At 42.1% G+C, this 23,434-nt stretch overlaps 1 protein-coding gene across 1 annotated transcript in view; it reads left to right on the top strand.

The window, feature by feature from the left end:
• LOC146628255 (unconventional myosin-IXAb-like) overlaps window positions 1-23,434 on the top strand; it is a 160,287-nt gene that overhangs the window by 34,463 nt on the left and 102,390 nt on the right. The window contains exon 2 of the mRNA XM_085359437.1: window positions 7,053-8,022. Within this exon, the coding sequence (XP_085215563.1) occupies window positions 7,120-8,022 (903 nt within the window). The 5' untranslated portion in view covers window positions 7,053-7,119. The remainder of the gene's footprint in view (window positions 1-7,052; window positions 8,023-23,434) is intronic.

Here is a 23,434-nt window from a genome sequence, read left to right on the forward strand (position 1 = left end):
AAAAAAGAAAACAAGCAGAAGAAAACAAGAGTAATAGAATAAACAACATCACAATGATATATGGGAATATGACAGTAAATACTAAATATTAAACATTATTGTGCAGCACATAAGATCAACAGAACACAGTGTGCTTTGAGGTAGGAGCCAAAAAGGGTGTAGTTTGTGGGTGTGATCACCCGTGTGTACACCTGTGAGCATGGACGTGCTTGTTTTTTTTTAAAAGGTTCCTTCATGTAATGATCTGCTAGAGGGTGTGGGGGGGCCACAGCCCCGTCCTCCAGGGCATGAAGCAGGTATGGAGGAGATCAAAACTCCAGACATCCAGAGGCCCCCAGAACACAAGAGACCAAGGAAGACCAACAGAGGGGCAGCCGCGCCACTGTTCCAGTAAGAGCTGAGGAGAGTCCCAGATGAGGGCTCACTCAGCAGCCGCAGAGCAGAAGCCAGGGGGAGTTGCAGTGACGCGCCCGTGAGCTCCGCCGGCAGCCAGCCGTACCTGAGTGACCGAGCCCCAGGCCGAGAGGCCGGGGGCACCCTACCTCCGAAGTGGCCCGAGCGAGCCCCAGGCTCCAGGTCCTGATAAGCGGCCGCCAAGGAGTGAGCCGGTGTGTATTTAGTTGCAGGGTTGGGAGGAGGCTGGGTGCGCACAGGCGCATGGGAGTGCAGATGTGAACGAGCAAATGTAGCTGCAGGTTCATAAACTTATATAAAAATTGGTTTATATTTGGCTGTATACAAGATGGAAGCTGTATCTGCAGGTGTGAAAATATGAAGCTAGTGCAGATGTGTTTTAAAACTGCAATCTCGCTAGTGTCCAGCAGGGGGACGATCCTTTGGCTGCAAAAAGACATTAGATGTATGTAAATCTATGAGACAAGAACTCTACTTATTACTTGAATTATGAACTTGGCAAACATTTTACTCATGATGTCGTGGTCTCAGTCATTCATTTCAACTCTTCCTAAACACAATGTGATGTTTATTTTGTTAAGTAGCGTCCCATTTAGACAAGCTAACTGATTATAACACATGTAGCACAGTCATGAACTTTTCCAGACATCACCCGACAGAGGTGTGTGTAAGAACGCAAAGGAACATTGAACATTAGCTGGTCTTTGGCCTGATGTTTGACTGTGCTGATATGTGAATAGTAGAGCTGGGAAACACCACAATATTTCTCTCAGGTTTGGCTAATATTGCGATTTTGAACATTTTGTTTTCTTTTGTTACTCTGGCTGTTACGGTAACATCTATTGCACCCTTTTTTTTTTTTTCAACTGCAAATTATGTCCTCAAAGTTAAACTTTAACAGTATCTACTTTATCCAAAAGGAACATATTTTTGCTGAGCCCTGAGAGGAGTTTTTTGTCTCCAAACGTAGTGGATGATTCATAAATGTGCTGGCTCCAAGTGTGCTATTGTTGTGTGCTACACAGAAATTACTTGATGTGTAAAAAATGTAACAGTGTGAGTCAAGGGTGCATCTGCATTGTAAGAAGATCTTGGTGTGCAGCGTTCTCTTTTCAGTGAGATCCGTCTCTAATTTGTCACATCTGTTTCCAAAATTCAAGATGGCTACTTTTCTACAGTACACAGTCTGTTTTAGCAACCAGCCAACACATGTCATATTACAGTAAAGTAGCAATCTAAAGTGTCCACTTAGCATCTAATAAGTGTTATTCTACCCTCTATCAGGTCAAATAACATCATATAAACTGTGGTGCACCATAATTGCTCTCAAACAAGGATGCACAGCATGTGTTATGATGGGTAACAATTTGAAAAAGAGATGAAGCTTCCAGCAGTTTTGTCTGAAATGTTGTTTTTATTTTGCCATCAGACAGACAAACAAATATGTCGACTTATATTTTGCATTTATCAAATGGATTGCACGGGGTATAATTTAGCACACAACATTTGACTTAAGAAGATTTCTAATAATCTGCCTGAAGTCAATAAAGCCTGAGGCAAACGTTAATGTTGACCATATTTCAACTCAAAAACAAATAAATGGGTTTAATATGATTCTAATGCAACAGTTAATGGATATTTGCAGCCGCACTGCACACTTGTCAACATCATTGAAGAGATGGCGCTATGGTTTTATGGGAAGTCATGGTGGATAATAACTCGGCAAACAATGTTTGAGAGTACCCGAAGTCTTTTTTTTTTTTTAAGGGACGCAAACAACAAACCTAGAGTGTTATTCAAGCGCATGAAGTCAAGTTATTTATTTATTTAACAAATGCAATTCCATTAATATTTACAGCTAAATATCTTTAGAATTATATTTGCTTGTACACAACAACCCGGCACCATTAGCTTTCTCTTTCCTTTAGAGCTGAAACAAGTAGTCAGTTAGTTCATCTCTATAAACAGAAGCCTGCACAATCAATAAGATAGGGATTCATTTTTGCTTTGTGAAAGTGCAAATACTGAACAGTCACAAGAAGACCTGAAGAGGAATTGCAGCTATAGTCTGAGCTTTGAGACTATAGCTCAAATATATCTTTCAGCACTGTATGGAAACGGGGCGTGGAAATCATAGGGATTAAATGCAAGTAGAAAACTGGTTTAGATGTCCGGTGGCTTCACAGGAAGCCGGAAAATCCTGGCTGTTACCTCAGAGGCTGATTCTTCAGATAAGCCGATGGATTCCTATCCGATCACATAGTTAATCTGTAGGTATTTTATCAACAGTTATTTTAATAGCTGATTTTTAAATTGATTCAAAAACTAATTTTGAATTTTGGATTGGTAGGCAGATTAATCAGTTTAGGAGCTTACAGGAAATCCTCCTTTTTTTTCACTACTTTCTGTCAGTCTCCTTCTCTTTAATTATCTATTTAGGAGCCCTGTTTTAAAACATCTGCAGTTTTACTCCACATGCGTATCCGTGACCCTGGGCTGAACCTATCCGGCAAGTCAGATGACTTCCACGCTCTCATTAAAACATCTTCTACTCTTTCAGTCTCTCTACTTTTAAACTACAAGCTCATTTCTCCACCATGTCAGCTTACGTCCTTATCTCAACACGCTGTCAGCACTTCAGATTCAACCATGTCAAAACAAGACGTAACAGATGTTCAGCCCCGTCCTGTGCTTCGCCTTCCTTCCACCACTTTTGCTTTCTATCATCTCATCTCCTCCCTTCTCTTCCATACCCGACTTGTATCAATTTCCAGCTTCATCCATCATCCTCCTTAATTCTGTCAGCAATAGTTAGAGTAGATGTTGAACATACAGTTAAGGTCATGTCCAGCTATATTATTAAAGGCTTTTGTTTTCTAAAAGTCATCCAGTTCCTCCCCGAATGATCTCACCGCGTGCAGCTGTTCGAGGAAATGTCAGAAACGATTTTTCCATCTCCCCCCAAAAAATGTTGGCAGCGAGGTCGCAGCTCTACCATGTGTGATTTGTGACCTTGACTAGTTACTTTGACCTTTGCACCATCCACCAGTCTCTACCTCCTTCTGGCCAGGAGCGTCCAGTGTAACCTGCATGAACTCTCTGCAAGGCTAAATGCTGAAATGCAGGCGAACAGGTTCATTTTCTGCTCTGGAGACTTGCAGTCCGCTGACTCGGGCAAAGGTTTAAAGGGAAGCCAGTGGTATTAGCTTTCGAGGCAGCAAAGCAACACATATATATATTTGTGGGGCGGGGACGTCATTACCCGAAGTAGGGATTTGGATTGCCCTTTAAACTCCTAATCCACAATATCCTTTTATTTTGGTGACATCTGCAGTGTTTTTCAAACGGTATTTCCCAGCGACCACACGTCGGGAGCTGAGTTGTAGTTTTGCTCTGTTTAGGCGGCGACGTTTTCTTCTGCTGATTCCAGACAAACTGATTTTCCTTCAGGAAGCCACCTGCCAGACATCAAAGGAGATCTGCACACTTTGTTGCTCTGGGTTCACTGAAGATTTGATTTGATTTCAGTGTATTTAATTCCCTCTTCACTCTCTGCTATAGCGTTGTTTGATGTGCAAGAATGTATCGTGCAGTTTGCCAATATGGAGAAATGTGGAAAGATTCTTCAGTCTCCCCCAGGCTCCTGCGTCTCCTTGTCATCCATTCTCATTGGGAAATATGCATGCTTTTTGCCCTCAGTGGCTCATTTTTGGCCTGTGACAGGAAGACATGCCGACAGCAGTCATAAGTTGCTGCTTTCCAGTTTAATGACTCTCTGAGTTGGACTGGCAGCTGAGCTCAGCAAGCTGCAGAGAGCTGATGAAGACGAAGCAACTGGAGAACTGAATGAAGGCCACAGCAGCTGGGCTCAGCAGCAGCTTTACAGCGATGTGCAAGACTGTGCTTCATCTCATTGTGAATCAAACCTCTTCGTTATGCTGATAGAGTAGGCACACACTAGTCTGCTCAGTAGTTATCCAGTAAATTAAGATGTCAGACTTCTTTTTTTTTAATGCTGTGAGCGGTGGATGTGCAGCAGTGACGATTCTATAGTCTTTTGGGCCTCAGGCAAAAATTCACCATTGAGCCCTTATAAGATGCTTCTAAAAATTAAATGCTAATAACATTCAATTAAAAAGCTCTCGTGTTATAGAAATAGAATTCCTGAAAATCCATTCCCTATTCAGTGTTTACTACTTCCTTTTCCACGTGTCATTACGTCACATTTATGTGTGGCTGCATGTGTCCCGCAGTGTCTGTCCAGAGGGGGGAACTAAGGTGGGATGAACAAGATGTAGCTTCTATTGTGTCTCCACATAAATGGAGGCATGCATCCACTTACTCAAAGGAAAAATAAATGTTACCATTTATGAGGTTATCCTTTGCAGAAACCTTAATAACCAACTAGTTTGTGATGAATAAATAACACATCAGACTAAAACAATCAGCTGCCCCTCCAAGTGAGAGTCTCAATCCACGGCTGTAAACTCAAACTCCAGCTCTTGTTTTATTACAGCGCAGTGACACGTGTGCCAGTTCTCCACCTGCTCCAGGTTCATTTAGCTGACAGTGTATGTCCAACCACAGAGGAGGGAATCACTGGAGAGACATTGGAATTAAATTGACCTGAACGGTGAACTTGCTGGTAAGGAAACGTGTCATGTGAAGAGCCGGGGCTACCTTCTGAACTGAGACGGAGCCTTTAAAGTGACAGCAAAGGGGTTGGTGTCGCTCTCTTGGAGGACATAAAAATGCCAAAATGAGGTTCTAAATCTGGGTGGCCCATCCAAGTAAACTGTGTGTGTGTGGGCAGGAGGGGCTATAGTGAGGAACAGTGTAATTGCATCAACATCCATAAATCAAGCCTTGGATTGCATTTTTGCCATTATTACTCACATCGTTGTGACCACAGTGTCAGGGAACTTTAGTGTTTGTTTGTATATTTGTGTAAAAACACCAGAAATTCCCAAAAGGAAACCAGCACAGCGTACACGCACCGTGATGAATACTGACTCTATTTGCATTTCTGCATAATAGACTTGAAACTTTGACCGTCTACCTATTTGAGCAGCTCATTAGTGTCCCAGCGAGTGATTGCGTCAGTTATCTTAAGTCCCAGGCTCTCTGTCATCTCTGCCTGTCTCTCAGCTCTGCCTCCTCTGCCTTTGCCCTGTCTTTCATCCCTCACAGCTCACTTCTTTGTGTCTTACAGACACTCGGCTGTCTGTTTCCTCCCTGTTTGTCTGTGGGCTGCTGCAGACTCCTGTAGGTGTTCAAGATTACTCCAGACAAGCAAGAGGGAGAGGAAGGCCTGTCTGGAGCGCTCAAAGGGCGAGTGGCTGGCTCATCCTCTCCTCTCCTGTCTTTATCTTTCTGTGTTTGTCGGCCACATACTGTACACATAGCTCAAAGGACAACTAAAGGAAGCTGTGTTGCTAACAGCCGCCCTGACAGACGTTTGACTTTGGCTGTCTGGTGCGTATTTGTTGTATCGTAGAAAAAATAGAGAAGGCATGAGAGAGATGTAGCAGATTAGAAAATTCAACCAAAAAAGAGAAAGTAAAGAATGAAGGAAACATTGAGGTGAACTGGCTCCAGAAAAGAAAAGAATAGTTAGTTAAATTAACCTTGAAGTATTTCAATGGCTCCATCAAACGGATGCAGTCTGAACACTGTCGAGATTTCTGGCACAACTTCACCTACTTCTCAAGCGATAAAGTCCAAACTAACAACACATGTAGTGTACAGAACAACTTCAGAGTTTGACAGTAAAGCTGTTCCATATATTATAAGTAATGCTGGAGCTTTGATTGCCCAAGGAAAAAGCAGTTACACATTTAAGTAGAGAGGTAAATATAAACCGTTACCATCAGTTAAAAATCAGGTAAAAAATGCTGTATATAAAGAGTTATATTAATCTAGTGCAGCACAGAAGTGCTATAGTCTGTTTCTGATCGTGTCCCAGACACAATATACAGTATTGTTGTTTGTGCAATTGAATTTAAAAGCGGTTTGTCTCCCAAAATCATTAATCGATGGAAGAGCACTTTAAATTTTCAAGTGTGACATTTGAAGTTTGTGTGTGTGAAAGATTGAGAGGGAGAATGGAGTCCTGTGTCCACTATCAACAGGGAAGTGGTGAATTGCACCATTGTGCTCTCATTACAGCCACTTTTGTGTGGAAGGTGGCAGCTGTTAATCTTGGCACACAGCTACAGTACTTGGATTATCACACACACGCACACACACACACACACACACACACACACACACACACACACACACACACACACACACACAGAGTGTATGTGGCTCTGATAAGCTGTGGCCAGTAGCCTTTAAATTCATGCAGCAGCTACTGTTCCTCATTGTTTTGAATAACTATCAGCCCACTATCAGTTCTCGACTCTCCCTTAGCATCGGGCTCTTGCTCTTCTTTTGTGGCGGCTCTCATAGTGGTTCCCTTTACGATACGAAACAGAAAGCCCATTGAGTCGGACTACTGTGTCGCCCTGACTCTGATGACCCTGTTGTGACTCAATGTACTTGGAAGTGTTTGACGCTGTGAGGGCATGAACTGATGTCTGAAACCAAAAATGTCTTAACCGCCTCCATCTTTCTCTCTCTCCCTCCTCTAGTTGGGATGTCCTGAGTCAGTCCCTTGGTCCCTGAGAGCAGCTTGCTGATGGGACCTGCTGCGCCGCCATGAGCCTACAAGATGGCGGCTGCAGCTACACCGGCAGCGCCAATATGGCCACCATTAGTGGCAGCATGCGGCGGCGCCTGGAGGACCAGGAGTTCACCCTGCGCGTCTATCCGGGCTCCCTGGCTGAGGGCACCATCTACTGCCCCGTCACCGCCCGCAAGAACACCACTGCTGCTGAAGCCATCGAGTGCCTCATCGAACGGTTACACCTGGACCGTACCAAATGCTACGTGTTGGCCGAGGTGAAGGAGTTCGGTGGGGAAGAGTGGATCCTCAATCCCAGCGACTGCCCGGTTCAGCGGATGATGCTGTGGCCAAGAACCGCCCTGGAAAACCGTAGTGGCTTGTGCAGTGGCGAGGATTACCGCTTCCTCCTGCGGGAGAAAAACCTGGATGGATCTATTCATTACGGGGGCAGCCTGCAAATGTGGCTGCGGGTGACTGAGGAACGAAGGCGCATGGTCGAACGGGGTTTCCTCCCCCAGCCTGCAGGGAGCGACCCACCTTGTGACCTGTGTGCTCTCCCGGAGCTAACGGAGCGCGCCCTTTTGGAGAGCCTCCGTGCACGCTTCCGCCAGGAGAAGATCTACACTTATGTTGGGAGTATTCTTATCGTGATTAACCCCTTCCAGTTCCTGCCAATCTATAATCCCAAATATGTCAAAATGTACGACAACCACACGCTGGGGAAGCTGGAGCCCCACATTTATGCTGTGGCAGATGTGGCGTATCATGCCATGTTGCAGCGGCGGAAGAACCAGTGCATAGTGATTTCTGGTGAAAGTGGATCTGGGAAGACCCAAAGCACCAACTTCCTCATCCATCACCTGACAGCTCTCAGCCAGAAGGGCTTTGCCAGTGGGGTGGAGCAGATCATCCTGGGAGCGGGGCCTGTGTTAGAGGTAAGGAATTAAATTAGAAACTAAACTGCGGTTAGCATTTTGCCTTGTGACCAATAGAGGACACATGGGTGTATTTTTAAAATGAACAGTGGCGTTTTTGTGATACCTGACTGTCTGATTTCATTTAAAAGGCACAAAACTTAGTCTAGCAGTCATCTTCCACTGCACAAACTTTACTAAAAAAAGGTAAACAGCATAAAAGATGGATGTAGCTAGCATGATGTCATACATAACTTAGCTAAGTCCTGTTTTGAAGCTTTGAGTTAACCAGTGAAACCACACTAGCTGAGGACTTGTCAATCAAAAGTCATTAGCCAATGAGCATACTATGGATAATCCTCATTTCTCAAATTGGAACATGCAAAATTTGCAAAATTTTGAATATAGTATTTTGGGTCATACTGATTCTATTCAGTATGTCTCTAAAATAAGTGACTGATTCCACTCATCAGGTGGACTTTCAGCTGCCTCTGCAGCGAGTCCCTGCTTTTCCGACTTTACTGTTGGAATGCACTAACTGAGTGAAGTCACTCTAAGTTCCGATATTGGACTTCTGAAATAACTGGAATGCCCCATAAGTCTAAGATGAGTATCTGACGACATGTAAAGTCTGATTTGAAGAGGATTGCTACTCTTTTTGATGACATTTGGTACCACAGCCCTTTGCAGCTTGGCAAATGTTGTGCTCGCTAATAACGTCTGTCTCATTACATGGTTGACTCTGATTGGTTGGTTTGTAGAGTTGTCTGAATCGTGTCGCAGGGTGTGTTTTGTGACCAAGGCTGCAAATCACCCACTGATCCATAGATCTAGACATTCTCTCTGTCTAGATCCCATTTGGGTTTAAGCTTTACTGCATTTACTACGTTTTTTGTCACTATTGTCAACTTCGTGTAAAGCTGTGCAGTTCATTTGGGCATCGAGACTAGAAAGGTTTGATAGTTAGAGCAAGACTCAGACCCAAAATGCTTCAGAAAACATCATAAATGTTCAAGCTGACTTGTTTTCAAGATGAATATGGTTCATATGTTGTTCATTAAGACGCCCTGTGTGTAGAAAGGAAGTGACCAAAATAAAAAGGCCAACGAAATCTGTAGAGAAGTCAGTGGGAATTTTTTTCCCCCCTCTGGTGATGGAATGTCAGCTCATGAGACCAGGCATGAAATGGATTATAGAAATGTCCCTCTGAAGCTGGAATCCCTTAACAGGCAGGAAACCTATATTTAGCAACAGCTTTACCACATATGACTCCTTATACTTAATATTTATTGTGTGACCTAGATATGTTGTTTTTCTGCAGTGTCCAATCTCTGCATTGACAGGAGAACGGGGGGAAAAATAATGGAATGCTGCCTAATCTGCTGTGGATTATAAATCAATAATGGATTATGGATTATGGAATTTCATTGGGAATTCCATGTTTGGTCTGTTCAAGGGCAGCATGTTCTCTTCAGCCTAAACATGACTCTGTGTGGGATATGTGCCCACCCGTAGTTTGTTGTTTGCTGGCAGCCATTTTGTTCCTCAGCTCACAGCTTCCTGTCAGGATGTATGGGGATGTCATGTCAATATGCAGCTGTGCATGTTGACACCACATGCATCCCACGTGCAAGTCTGTACAGTAAAATAAATCTGCTGTACACTCAGTCAGAAATACGGTTTGTCAGCTGGAAATCATGAATCACCTTTAAAGACCCCCACGCTGCCTCTGGGGAAAGAAACCTGTTACTGCAGCTGGTTTGGGGAAAATAAAGGTTTCTGGTATGTGTGAGACGCTCATTCTTGTTCCAAATTTCAGAAAAAAATCTTTGGAGAAACACAGTTTTCATGTACCTTACATGGCTGAGAGGTTTTTGTGCACCAACAGAATGAAGGTTATGTTACACGTGTCAGAAATGCTTTTTTCTTTTTTAGCCACATAGCTGTGGTTCAACACACAACTGCTTTGATCTGCAGGCTGACTGAATACCTGTCAGAGCTCAGTTGCCGGGGGCGACATCACCACAAAAACTGACATGCTCTTTTTGTTTAATAATAACACAGATAGAGGAACATTACAGTACTCTCTGAGGAAGTAGATACTATTTGGCTGCATATGTGCTTTATTATGGAGGCTGTGACTGTGTCCCATGTAATTACTTCCCTATCAATCACCTGTCTGACTGTGGTGTGTCAAAAAAGGTGCGCACTAGGAATGTTTAAAGATTAAAGATTTTACACTAATACACTTTTTTGGCTTAAATACTTCTAAATACTGTCGGTGCTTCTGTCTGAACAGCAAGCATGAGTTTTACTGTTGCTACATTATGTTGCTCATAACTCATCTGAGTAAAAAATTAGGTTGAAACAGGTATGAATAGATGCTAAATGTTCATTTTAAATTGTCCTCAGTCCAATCATTGCAACATTTTAAAGATCACATGATATAAAGTAAAATGCTAGCTACCAGAGCTGTCAGCATTTTAGTGTGAACCTACACCTTTACAGTAAAATACTGTAACAACTTTTAACATTCATCCAAGTCAGAGGGTCTGAAACCTATCCTAGTTGTGATAGGCTGAGGCGCCGGTTACACCCTGGACACGTCGCCAGTCTTAAACATATTTAAATAAAGGACGTTGGTAAAACGGTAAAAATATGGTAAAACCCCGGCATCTTTGATCACCAGTAATCAGTCATTTATTTCTGGTATCTTTTTCTTGTCGATGGATTTCAAACGGTAGAAAACAAAAACTCATCAACAGAGGGGCCAGCATCTAAAAACTGTTAAATACCAGCAGCTGTAGTTTGTTGTGTTACCAACAAGATGGCATAAAGATCGTTTTTCTGTCACTTTCAGAACACACAAATTCATGTGGCTATCTAATTTCTTTAATCTGACAGACTCTTGTAAACTGGCGAAATGTCAGATTAAACCAGCCGGATTATGATTAGTGAGCATTTTAGAGATGCTAGTAGGTGGATTTTGTCAGCTAATTTGATGAGCTGCCACTCGTCATCCTCAATATGAGCTCACAGCATTTACATTGGTAGAAGGCCAAAAGACACATAACAGTAACAGGAAAAATAAGAAGAAAAATGTTGAATTTCTCGAGGGGTCACTATAGCTAAACAATGAAAGAGAAGCATGCAGTGTCATTACATGTAAAAAAAGAAACTATGCACTTCATGTAGTGTAAAAGATGAATCGGTAGCAGTTATGTGTCACATGGCATTAAACCAGCGTGCAAAGAATAGCTTTTAATGTGTTTAAAATGAGAAAGCAGGAAAACATCGAGTGTTTTCTCCTTTCAATGGGAAGATCGGCGCCTCCCCAATATAAGGAGAAGCAGATTTCTGGGGTAAAAAGTTTACCAGCAGGCAGGGCACAAGAGTGCTTTGGTTCCATTCTTTGGTTTCCACAAGTTGTAATGGCAATTACAGAACCATTTGCTTCGGTCAGATGCTGCTGCTGCACTGAGGCTTTGTGGTGGTTTGAATGTGCCCCTGAGGCAGAGTCAGGCTGAAAATATGAGGTCAGAGAAGCTTATTAGATTGATTTCAAATGCATGCCGGTCCAGATGAACTATTAAAATTCTTGCCACTCTGTTTGGTTCTCAGTAGTTTTATCTCCCTTTTGTTGAACGTCTTCCCTCTTCATGCCTGTAAATTGGATACTGTCTAATACAGTGCATAACTTTTCTAATAAATTACTGCCAGAGCTCAGTCAAAGCTGCCTGTTGTATAGACTGAAAAAATGCTTTGGGACCAATCTGTGACTTTAGCCCAAATAAATCAAATTAATGTGTATTTACCACCCAGCTTCCACATCTACGCATCACATGTTCTGACAGATACATTTACTGACCAGTTAAGTGTTATCCCCACATGCTGGCTGCTGAAGTGCTGACCTCACAATCAGAGCTTGACTAATGGGGGATTTTTAAAGGCTGATGTAATGATGATAACAGGAAGGACAAAAAAGTGATAACCATTAAGGCAATTTTGTGATATCATTATGGAGGAAACAGAGCTGCATTCAAACAGTTTTCAGCTTTTACAGAATTTTTTTATTTTTTGTCTAATGTGTTCGTAATATCAGCTCACAATTTACAGATAGAGCTGGGCGATAGAACGATAACGATATGTATCGCGATATAACTTTTACTCGATAGAGAAATTAAGCTATCGCGATAGACCTCGCCGCTCTTGTCCTCTTAAAAAAAAAAAAAAAGGTCAGCCAATCCAAATTAGGTAGCGCAGAGCCGAACCAATCACAGCCGCAGCGTCACGTCGCGTGACTTGTTACGTACAGCACAAGTGCCAAGCCGCACGTGTGTTTGTTTGGGAAGCAGCCAGCGCGTAATGGAGGAAATGAGTGTGCCGACTAGAAAAATCAACCGAGCGTGACCTTAAGAGAAAACAGATGATGGTTCCAATGCCGGAGAGACTGTCGAACAGAAGAGCCAAAGAAGTTCCGTAGTGTGAAGGTATTTCGGCTATTTCAAGTCTGACAAAAAACAGAGTAGCGTGCACTGTAAATTGTGCCGAAAGCAAGTCTGGAAATACAATAAACTGGTGCATGCGTCACCAGTTTATTGTGACTGGTGAAATGAATTTCTACAATACTGTTACTGTTAATTCTACTCTCTGCAGTGTTTAAATGCTTACATATACACACAGTTACTGTCCCTCCACACAGACGACTCTGTTCTGCTTCTATGCCCCAGCTTTGTTTACTTTTTCCCACCGAGGCTTCTAGACTTCTGATTGGCCAACATTTCTGCACGGTTAGGAATCTAGCGCCACCTGCTGCTTTGGCATGTTCATAGCAGCGTTTTCCTTCATTTCTGCCTTTATGTGTGGACGGGATTATTTTTTAAAACGAAAACGGAAAATCTTCGTTTTCAAAAATACCCGTGTACGTGTGGACGTAGCCTCAGTCTCTGACTGGAAGCGCTAATTCGTCATTCGGCTTTTGTCAGACTAAAGTAACTGTTAAAACTGTTTGAAAAGCTCAGCTATACAACAAGGAGAGATTGAGAATTTCCTTTTAGTTCTCAGTTTATTTGATATTGACAAAAGTTAGTCAGTTTTGTCTGTTCTTCTGTAAAACAAACTAAGATTTATTTTTAGAATTAATATTTTGTTTCTAAGTGGAATTGACAATTTAGTCTGTTTTGTTTGTTCTATTTTGAAACTTAAACGCTTTAGTGGCTGCCTTTTGTGTAGTTTGCAATATTTGCCTTTATTTATCTGAAAAAGTCTCATGTTCCTTAAGTACATCTACCCTGTTGAACTTATTATGGGAAATAAATATTTAAATCAAAACAAGCTGCTGATTATTTCACATTTTACTTGTGAGCAACGGCACATTTAAATCTTACAAATATAGTTATTTGGCTTATATCGTGATAGATATCGTTATCGTCTGAAATGAAAAAAACATATCGTGATATGAAAAAATCTCATATCGCCCAGCTCTATTTACAGATAAAACAAACTGATGTGTAAATCTGTTACTGTTTGTTAAATGTTTTCTTCCTGGATTAAAAGCAAAGCCCATGCAGATGTTTCTTAAAATTTATTCTTTCCAGCATTTGCCAGCAGGGGGCGACTGCTCTGGTTTCAAAAAGAAGTCCGATTGCGAAAAAAAATCTGTGTGAAAGCTGATTTCAGCTCCTTTGATCTGTGACTTCAGTAAACACTGTACTAATAAACTTATGGTTTCAGTTAATGGTTTAAAGTTTTATTTAATACAACATCTTACTCATGTTGCGGTCCCCTTTAGAGTGAAAAATTAAAATAAGGGGGCGCTAGTGAGCCGACATTGGAGTAAGACGTGTTGGACTGGGCTCCCACTTGGCTAGTTTATATTTTAACAATTCCAAGCACCTTTGAAAAGCTTATTTAAACCAACTGTCACTCCCCCATTACACCTGTGACCGAAGAAGGAAAAAAATCAAAACAAAACAAAAAAGCATAAACAGTTAGGGAGTGAGATTTAATTACCAGTAATATAAATAATATCTTAACTAAGATTAACGAGTCAAAATCTGGCCTGCGTGTTATTATATAGTTCATCCATTTCTTCCAACGTGATACACACAGGTCCCTCTTTTATTTCACATCCACTGTCATTTTCTCCATCCTGTAAATATCCACTGTGACCTCCATCCACATGTTCATAGTTGGGCTCTCACATGAAAGCCATTTTTTTATGAGGGCTTTTTTGCCTGCCACCAATAAAATATTAAACAAATATTTATCGTTCTTTGTCCATCATTCTGGGATGAGTCCAAAAAATAAAGTTTTTCTTTCTAAAGGCAAATATCTTCCAAATATCCCTTGTATTGCTACATGTGTTCCCTTCCAACAAGCTTTAATAGCATCACAGTCCCAGAAAATATGATAACGATTTGCATTCGTGTTTCCACAATTTCTCCAGCAAACGGGAGGGTTACTGTCATAGTGAGATTTTTGGTAAGGTGCAATAAAATATCTTATCAGGCTTTTCCAATAACAATATGGATAATATGTCCATATTATCCATATTGTTGTCCACTCTTCCTCCGTTATATCTATTGCTCCCTCCATTTCCCATTTAGTTTTAATATATAGGGTCGAGTGTGATTTCATGTTTATTAACCCTTTATACAGGCCTGAGATGATGCCTCTATCTTTAGTTGCGCTGTATGCCCTTTTAAATAAGTGTAACAGCAGTTTGCTTAATTCAGACTTAGATTTTACCTTTTTGCTGACAAAATGCCGCATCTGTAGGTATCTTTAAAAATCCTGTGTTTCTAATGAATATTTTTCTTTAACCTTTTCAAAACGAAGAAGTCTACATTCCTCCATTAGCATGCGCAAAGTCACCAATCCTTTATGCTCTTTTATTATTATTTCCCAAACTAAAAGTCAGCTTGATCCATTTAAATAGTGTTTATTAAATCTTGCGGGCTACTGTCTGCTATAATAGCTTGTAAGGGAATGGAGGTCAGACCCTCCTCAATGCCTTTCCACTGAGCATCATATGAAGGATTACACCAGCATATCATAGGCCTTAATTGTGCTGCCCAATAATAATCCTTGAGAGAAGGAAGGCCCCATCCCCCTTTTCCTTTATCCAGTTGTAAGGTTTTAAATCTAATTCGGAGTCTTTTACCTTGCTATGTATCTTGACAACATTTTATCCCATTCATTAAATTGTTTCTGGCTTATTTCCATTGGCAATGTTTGAAATAAATATAATAATTTGGCAGTATATTCATTTTAATCGAATCTATTCTCAAATATAAACTTAGAAACTGCGAGATCCTTAGGTGTTATAACTCCCAAATATTTTTACTCTGTTTGCCATGCTAAATGATACTTATTTTTAATTTCTTCTGATGGATTATAATTGTATTTAAGCAGTTGTATTTTACTCATCATAACTCGATAATCGACCAAAGTATTCAAATGATTGCATTAATTTAGGTAGAGAGTTTGCTGGTTGACACCAAAATATTAAAATTAGTGCTGTCAGCGTTAATCTTGGTAAAATGATGTTAACGCCATAACCGCATTAACCGCTTGTATGTTTGATTTGTTGTTTGTAACGGTACTTTTATTAAATCTCTTTCAATAAAAGACCTTGATTAAAAAAAATCCAAATGAAGTAGGGTATGTCACACGGTGGGACTACCTTGGGTTGGTAATCTTTACTATCCAAAGAGCTGTTTTTGAGGAAATGTACAACTTTTTTCTTTTTTGGAGTTGAAGTACACAGTTAGAGGAACTTAAGCCTAGACATATAAGTGTATACATCCATGCTTACCACCAACACTAAGGTTCAGCAAAATTAAGAGGTAGAGCAGACAGAAGCTGTGATACTTTTTCAGCTTTGTTTTTTTTCTCCCAAATTTGGTGTCTAGGTTAAATTTTTCATTTCAGTTTCCAAATTGTTGAATGTAGAATCAGTGGAAACATGCAAAAGAGCCATATGAAGCTAGAAGATCCTACCTCAACTGATTTTTGGACAGCACAAAAAACGTGACTTTGCTGACCAGAGGCTCACATCACTGTGGCTTCATCTGACTTTTATAAGCAGTCTATAAAAGTGTAATGGTATTTGAATATAAACAACACTATTACCTTGACTTTGTGTGTCAAGACTGAATGCAACGCTTTTTGTTGTATTCCTGTAACACTGTTTAATAAGTCATGCTGACTGTTGGACTATGATGTGATTCTCCCAGACGTTGGGGATTTTCAAATGTATTAAGATGAAAATAACAAAAAATGCATCGAATCAGTTTTTTGGTATTCTTCTGATAAATTCCTTGAAGGCCTTTGATGACATTCGATTCTTTTGTTTGTTTTACATCTAAATTGCCCTGGCAAGGCTAACAAAACACAGTTCTTTGGTACCGTATTTTCCGGACTACAAAGCGCACCCAAATATTAGCCGCACAAGCTAAAATCAGGGGAAAATCCTGTTTTGTACATACATTAGCCACACCTGACTAAAAGCCACAGGTGTTTCAATGTTGACTTATCATATGTAAGAGAATATGCACAAAGGGAATTGTCAGGAAAAAGATGGCTTCTTGGAGACATCCCTTTTTATTAATATTTTGAAAAACAAGTTATGGGTACATATTTGCATAACTTTTTAGGTATATGTACAAGTAGCGGTAATTACAAGTACGAAACATGTACTGTGCTTCATAAATGAGTAACAAATGTAGTACATAACAGTAACCTACAGCACACCAGAAAAATAGATTCGGCCTACCTTTTAGGCTCAGGTGCAGTGACACGGCTTTAACAAGAAGAAAAGTCAGTCATTCACCACCATCTTTCTCTTCTTCCTGCCCACTAAAACCACCAAAGTCCTCTCCTCCAGTGTCGGATACCAACAGGCTCAGGATGGCTTCGTCATCCACTCTCCGCTTCTTTCCTTCGTTGTCACTTTCAAAACCAAAGAAATCCTCGTTGTCAGTGTCAGAGTCGAACACCCTCTGAAGGGCCGTGGCGGTGTCCTCCTCTTCATCATGCAGCAGTCCAGCCCTTCGAAATCCGTTGGTGATCATGGATTTTTTAACACTTTTCCACGCTGTCAGAATCCACTGGTGGAGTTGGGCATAACTTGCTTTTCGCAAGTTTATCGCCGCTCGTCATCCACACCTCCCACTGAACGCGTAGCGCTACTTTGAAGTTTGTTTTTCGCGCTACTTCGACCGGCACTACGTTGCCTGGCGGACGGACATGTGACCAACATGCCATTCTTGAACCCCAATACTGTGTGTCTGATCACATGCCCTTCCGCCAGGCAACGTAGTGCCGTACAACAGCGGAACAAACAAAACAAATCGTCTTACGATATGACAAAAATCACGGACAATCCATAGAAAAGCCGCACCTGACTAAAAGCCGCATTGTTCAAAGCTTGTGCAAAAAGTAGCGGCTTATAGCCCGACAATTACGGTATTTCTATCTGCCAGTTTGTATACTGTATTGTTGTCACCCACGCTAACTAGATGCATCTACTAAAAATCTCAGGCAAGCATGAATCTTTTTCCTCAGATCAAAGTCAGAGGTCAAGTGTTTTTTGAAGATCTGGTGAACGTGATACTTTAGTAAAGCCTGACACAATAGATGTATCTACTAAAAGTCTCAGATGAGTTTGAATTTTGGTAACATTGGCCCACAAATATGACCCACCAGGCAGGTGCTCTAGAAATTCTGCTTCTATGGTATTTGCGCTAACTAAGGATTCTGCTGCCAGGAGGCTGAGGGCTAGCACAGGTGGCTGCCAGTATCTTCTAAATTGCTTTCATAGTGTGGTGGTTTACACATTTGTCTAACAAGGAGAAGATCCCTGGTTTAATTCATGGAGGTGACACAAATCTGTCAGCAAGGGTTTAAAAATCCGCCAAATCAAACATGCAGAGCTACCTGCTGTGGCGACTGGAAGTTGGTTAGTTTACATCATAATGATTCATTAGATTTTTCTTATAGATTGCCTGAGACGGAGCAATAACGAAAGCAGATGTCCAGATTTTTACATTAATGTCAGGAAGAGGTCTGGAAGAAGAAAGAAAACACTGCAGGATGAGATATCTCTCGCTGGCAGAAGATGCTGCGGTTGGGCCTTGATTTGACAACATTTGTATAAAAGCCCGTAGCCTTAGATAAATCATTCTTTTTTGGATTGGTGTAAGAGGCTTACTGCCAACTGGATGAATGGAGGGAGGGGGGGCAACCTGCAGATGAGTGAAAAATTACTTTTTAAACCTTGTTCCTTATAAATATTTTAAATCAATTATATTAAATCTCAGGCCTTGACAATGACAATAAATAAATAAATAAATACTAAATACTACTAAATGCCTTCCCGTGTACGTTTGATTGACAAAATTAAAAGGAGATTTAAATGGAAACACCAGGTGGGCCGTGAAGGATCCAGGCTGGGATTATTTCCTTCAGTTTTCAAGCTGTAACAGTGAAAGCTTCTTCCTGTGCTCAGGGAAATGAGACAAAGTGGGCTTTTAGTCAGCGTGAAGGTAAAACAATAAAATAGCCACACTTGGTGCAGCTTGAGCTTGTGGCTTGCTCTTGGTACATGGAGGCTACTGTGAAATTCCTAGGTTAACAACAGTGGAGACAAAAGCTATACGCGTGTTAGTCATTTGTTGAGTCAGTGTGGAGGACTGTACTTTTGCACACCTCGGCAGATGTGTTCATGCACACAAGACATTCCTGCAAAACAAGGGCACAGGAAAAATAGTAAGAGAAAAGCACCAAAATACTTGGCTCCAAACATACGAAAAGATTACAGCGGCCTGCTGGGGTAGCTTTGGAGTTTATTTGAACCTCCTAATGGGCTGTCGTGTAACTGGCCTTTTGCGTAGTCAAATATCACAGTATTTGCAGTCCTTACAGGCAGATAACGCCCAAATCTGTCCTCATTTCTTTTGGTTTGAAGTTCATATTCACTGCCGATGACACTGTCTGTCCAAAGACTTTCTATTGTTTCGAGTACTCTGTTTATACTATTCTGTTTACTCGTATTAAATCCGTGGATTAGTATGCCGTCTGCACTTCGTCTGAAAGTTGTCTGCGCCCCTGCACTGACATGCTCGGCTACTTCTGGCTGCGTGAACGCTTTTTTTCCTCATTAAGCTAAGTAACTGCTGTTGTCGGGACTCAGTGCGACGCTGTGATGATTCCTGTTAGAACCTAAGTGAAGATTTGTATTTTTTGGCTGGAGATCTTTGGAAGTTTGGGCTGATCTAATAGCCAACCCTGTTGCACATATTTGTGCATTTTTCTGCATCACAGTGACCTGATTGTTCACCTTTGCTCAAGGTAAAGCACGCTGCAGTGAGTGAAGAGGCTGTGCCTGACTTTACCCCCTTCTCAAGGACACTGTGTGTGTGTGTGTGTGCGTGTGCGTGTGTGTGTGGTTTTAAAGGCTTAAAGACTCACACAGCTTTATTTCTAGTGACTGATGACCACTCAGCTCTTCATCGGCTGCTGCATCAGCCGCTGCAGGGGTTCAGTCTTGTGACCTTTTTTCTTTTTTTTTTTTGGCTACAGTGCAGCCTCTGTAGCCTCTGTGTGATGCGTCTCAGAAATACAGCAGTGCAGACACATGACTAACAATGACTGTCTTCCTTGCATCACGCCAGCGGTCAAATCCAAGTATTCATGATATGCTGTCATCGTCCACTGGAAACTTTTCTCGTCGCGTAAAAGCCTTTAATAATGCGCCGCAGATGTCCAATAACTGCCGTCGTGTGTAATTTGAGCGGCATTCAGAGGCAGGCGACGGCAGAGATATGAGCGTACAGCGGGAGAGCGCTGACGGGAAGACAGCTGGCAGGCTGATGGGAAGGACTTGGCTTCCAGTGTCCGTCTGTGTCTAGCAGTCCAGTTGTAGTTGTGCAGTCAGGTAATATCAGATGAGATGTTCTTTTTTTTGGTCCCCTGCAGCCTATTAAGTTTCAGAGAGCTGATACACAGGAGGTGAAATTTGACTATTATTTGACTGTTTGATTGTGAGATCAGATCAAACCCAGAGGCTTGCTGAAAATAAAGAGGCCACTGACATTATGTTGGATTATCAGTCATTTAGAGGCAGGAAGGGAAACTGAGTGATGATGAAAAAAATCCTTCACTTTCACGTAAGCTGGACAGACTTTTGTGCAGAGCCATACATTTAAGCAAAAAGTAAATAAATAACTAAAAAGATTCAGTTTCCCAAAAGCTTTGTGTATGTGGAGCAGCCGTTCTGTGTGCCACATTTGGAAAACATGCACATTCGGTAAATAATATCGAGTCGTCATCTGACTGAAGGACGGGATTTCTGAAAGGCTGCCGGCTGTGTCCTCCACAACTAAGCGGTAGAGAAAGTGAGTCATTAAAATCTTAGTGTTTGAGTTACTGTCATGTGAAGAGCGGAGGCAATCCATGAAAGTGAAGCAGTCTCTCGCATGACGAGCAGACGTCTGCATCTTAAATCCGTCCTGAAGGCCAGGTGAGGCTTTGAGACTGACCCCAGCTGTGTGCTGCTCTGTCTGGGGAGGCAGGCAGACAGAGCTCCCCCGCCTCGGCCGCGGGGACCACATTACAGCTTGCCTTTGTTCTGGTGGTGTGGCCGGCAGACCTGCCTGCCTGCCTGCTGCAGGAGTAGCAGAACAAACTCCCCCTTCACCAGATGGTTCCCATCCAGATGCCCCCCCCCCCGCTCTTAACCAGGCCCTCAGGGAAAGGCTCTGTCTCCTGTGGCTGATGGATGGCTCCAGGTAGTACCTCAGCACTCTGATACAAAACAAAACGTGGGTTCAAAGGAGCGTGCGTCATTAAGTATGAGTGTGAAATGGCTTGAGGACCTGTCCGGTGCTCCTATCCAGCACCACCAAAACTGGGATTGGAGACAGCTACCTGGGTTAAAACGGCACGTACTCCCCGGGCATATGGACACATTTACAGTACGGCAATGGTGCCACAGCTGCTGGGGGTGAACCCACTGAACCTCACAAACCAGGTGAGAACTGCAAGGCCTGTTATAAGGCTGGCAGCTTGATAGAGGATGCATGGATTATAGCACCATCGCTCAAGATGCGTGCGTATTGCAGGAGGTGCTGTTTTTATTCTGCTTGAATGAGGGCACCGCTGCTCTGTGTGTGTGTACTATTCTGCATGGCGTGTGCAGCGCTAACCTCTGTGCACCGGAGAGGTGCCTGTCAGAACATGTTCTATTCTCCCAGGAGCTGGGGAATAGGAGATGTTCACTCATGACTGACTGTGTCCTTGGTCTTTAAATCACAATGAGACATCGGAAAGCTCTGTACTGCCAGAGCTGCTCTAGTGCAGAGGACAGGCTGGTTTTACTGCACAGTGCTCTCCTCTGTGCTGCTGTCCCACCCTCACTCACTGGTCACATTACCTCTCCTTCATCTTTAGCGCATGCTAGAGTTTTAACTAAATGAGCTATTTCCTCTTGATTAAATGGTGAAGAAGTACAAAGCAAAGCTCCGTCCACTCTCACATGTCTGGAGTCTTCTCTGTGTGACATCTGGAGTGTTTCTTTTGCCAGTGGCTACTTCTGTGAAATTCTCTCATTACATGTGCTTTAACAACAACGGCTACCTTTTACATCTCAGGATCGCACTCTGGCTAGCCTTAGCAGGTGTGCGTTGGCTAATCGTGTAGCCCACCTTGGCTCCCAAGCGTTCCTGTTAGCGCTTCCATCCGCTTATAATCGGTATCCTCTGGGCAGCGAGCACTCTTCGATGTGCTCCCAAACATCTGCTCACTGGATTATCCTCATCTCCCTCTCATGCACTCTTTCTCTGGAGCATTCCTGCTTTCCTTTCTCAGGAAGCTCAGTACAGCATTTATCCCCTCAGACAGCTGTACACAGTGTACTCAAATGCTCTGTAGACATATAGTTGACCTGGACAAGGTTCAGCGTAATATCATCAGCCAAGTTTTTTTTCCTTTTCTCGCTGCTCCTTTCTGCATCCTGAGAATTTTTTTTCTTTGTCATCTTTTATTAGCTTAAAGGATCCTGTTTTTATTCTGCTCATTTTTATCTTTGAACTCTGCTAGAATAGCTTTGCATGATTCGCAGTTCAAAATAAGCCTTATTTACTTCATACTCGGCCTTAACAACAAGTTGTTTTAGCTCGTTTTCCTCTCCCTTAAAGCTAACTTGCTTCTGATTATCTGCCCCTCATTAACAGGTGATTTTAAACAGGTGAGCGGAGCTTCTGCAGTGACCATATAAGGATTCTTGTGCACATGCATGCGTCAAAGAATAATAAGTACCTATCATTTCATGCAGTGGAGTCTGTATTTTTGTCTTTTGGACAGTAACACTGAATGGATGTGCCCATTTAAAAACAATAGCTGACACAAATATTTCACACAATGCTGTATGGCCAGGCGGTGATTTCCTCTTCTTCCTCCCTGCCAGCAGTGTCTTTTTTCTCTTGATGACTCTCCGCGACTCCGCCCAATAGATTTAGCGAGAGGCTCACGACAGGAAATTGATAGTTAAAACGGGCCTGATTCAATCTGATTCTGCTTATGTGGTGTCACAGCAATCAGGCCCAGATGAGATTACTGACATTAGTGCAGCTTTAGTTGGACACAAGGCCATCTGGGCTTTATGGAGGCTATTGAGCAAACTAGATCTGCATTTGTAATCTTGTCTGTTTGAAACCGTTAACTAGACTTTCATCAATCAGACGGAAACTGAGCCCCCGAAAAAAAAGTTGTTTGTTTTAATTTGTCATACAGATATCTGTTTATCTCTTCAGTTTTTTCATCCGCGGATTCTCAGTGTCATTTCAAGACTGCTTCCACAATTGTTAAAATTAACATCTTCCCCATTCACCCTCTAACGTGCACGAGTCGGCTTGGTTTTCATTACCTTTTGTCCCAGCATCATGCGGTTGTGAAGCAGCCTTTGAAAAGTTATTTTAAGCCTGTAAAGACAACAAACTCTGCCTTTGTTTGCAAGTTTCTGGAGGAGGCTTGCCTCAGAATAATTGGTAGCCTTGGTGCATAACAGCAGCATATGGTGTTACACAGAGAACCAAACATAAGAAAGGAGAGATGTCAGAGAATAATGTGTGGGGTGGGTTCAGTTGGTGTGCATGGTATGTTTCTGCACAACAGTTGTTATTTTTATCTAAAGGTGGATATTCAACTAATAGCTGCAATAAACATTGAGGTAAAGTGCTTGTATGCAGAAGAGTGTACACATGATAGAGACTATACATGCCTCATCAGAGTTGAGACAGTGCTATTTTTTTCTTTAGGGTTCACACAAAAAACATGTCATTTTGTAATCTGAATCAGATTTTGGGTATTATCGGGTTTCTAGTGCAAAAAAAAAAGGTGCACGTGCATGTGAAAGAAAACGGCTATGGCT

This window comes from Diplotaxodon limnothrissa, linkage group LG7 (assembly GCF_057381915.1).
Source record: "Diplotaxodon limnothrissa isolate DT_005_m linkage group LG7, D_limnothrissa_male_GT1.1, whole genome shotgun sequence".
Lineage (NCBI taxonomy): Eukaryota > Metazoa > Chordata > Actinopteri > Cichliformes > Cichlidae > Diplotaxodon > Diplotaxodon limnothrissa.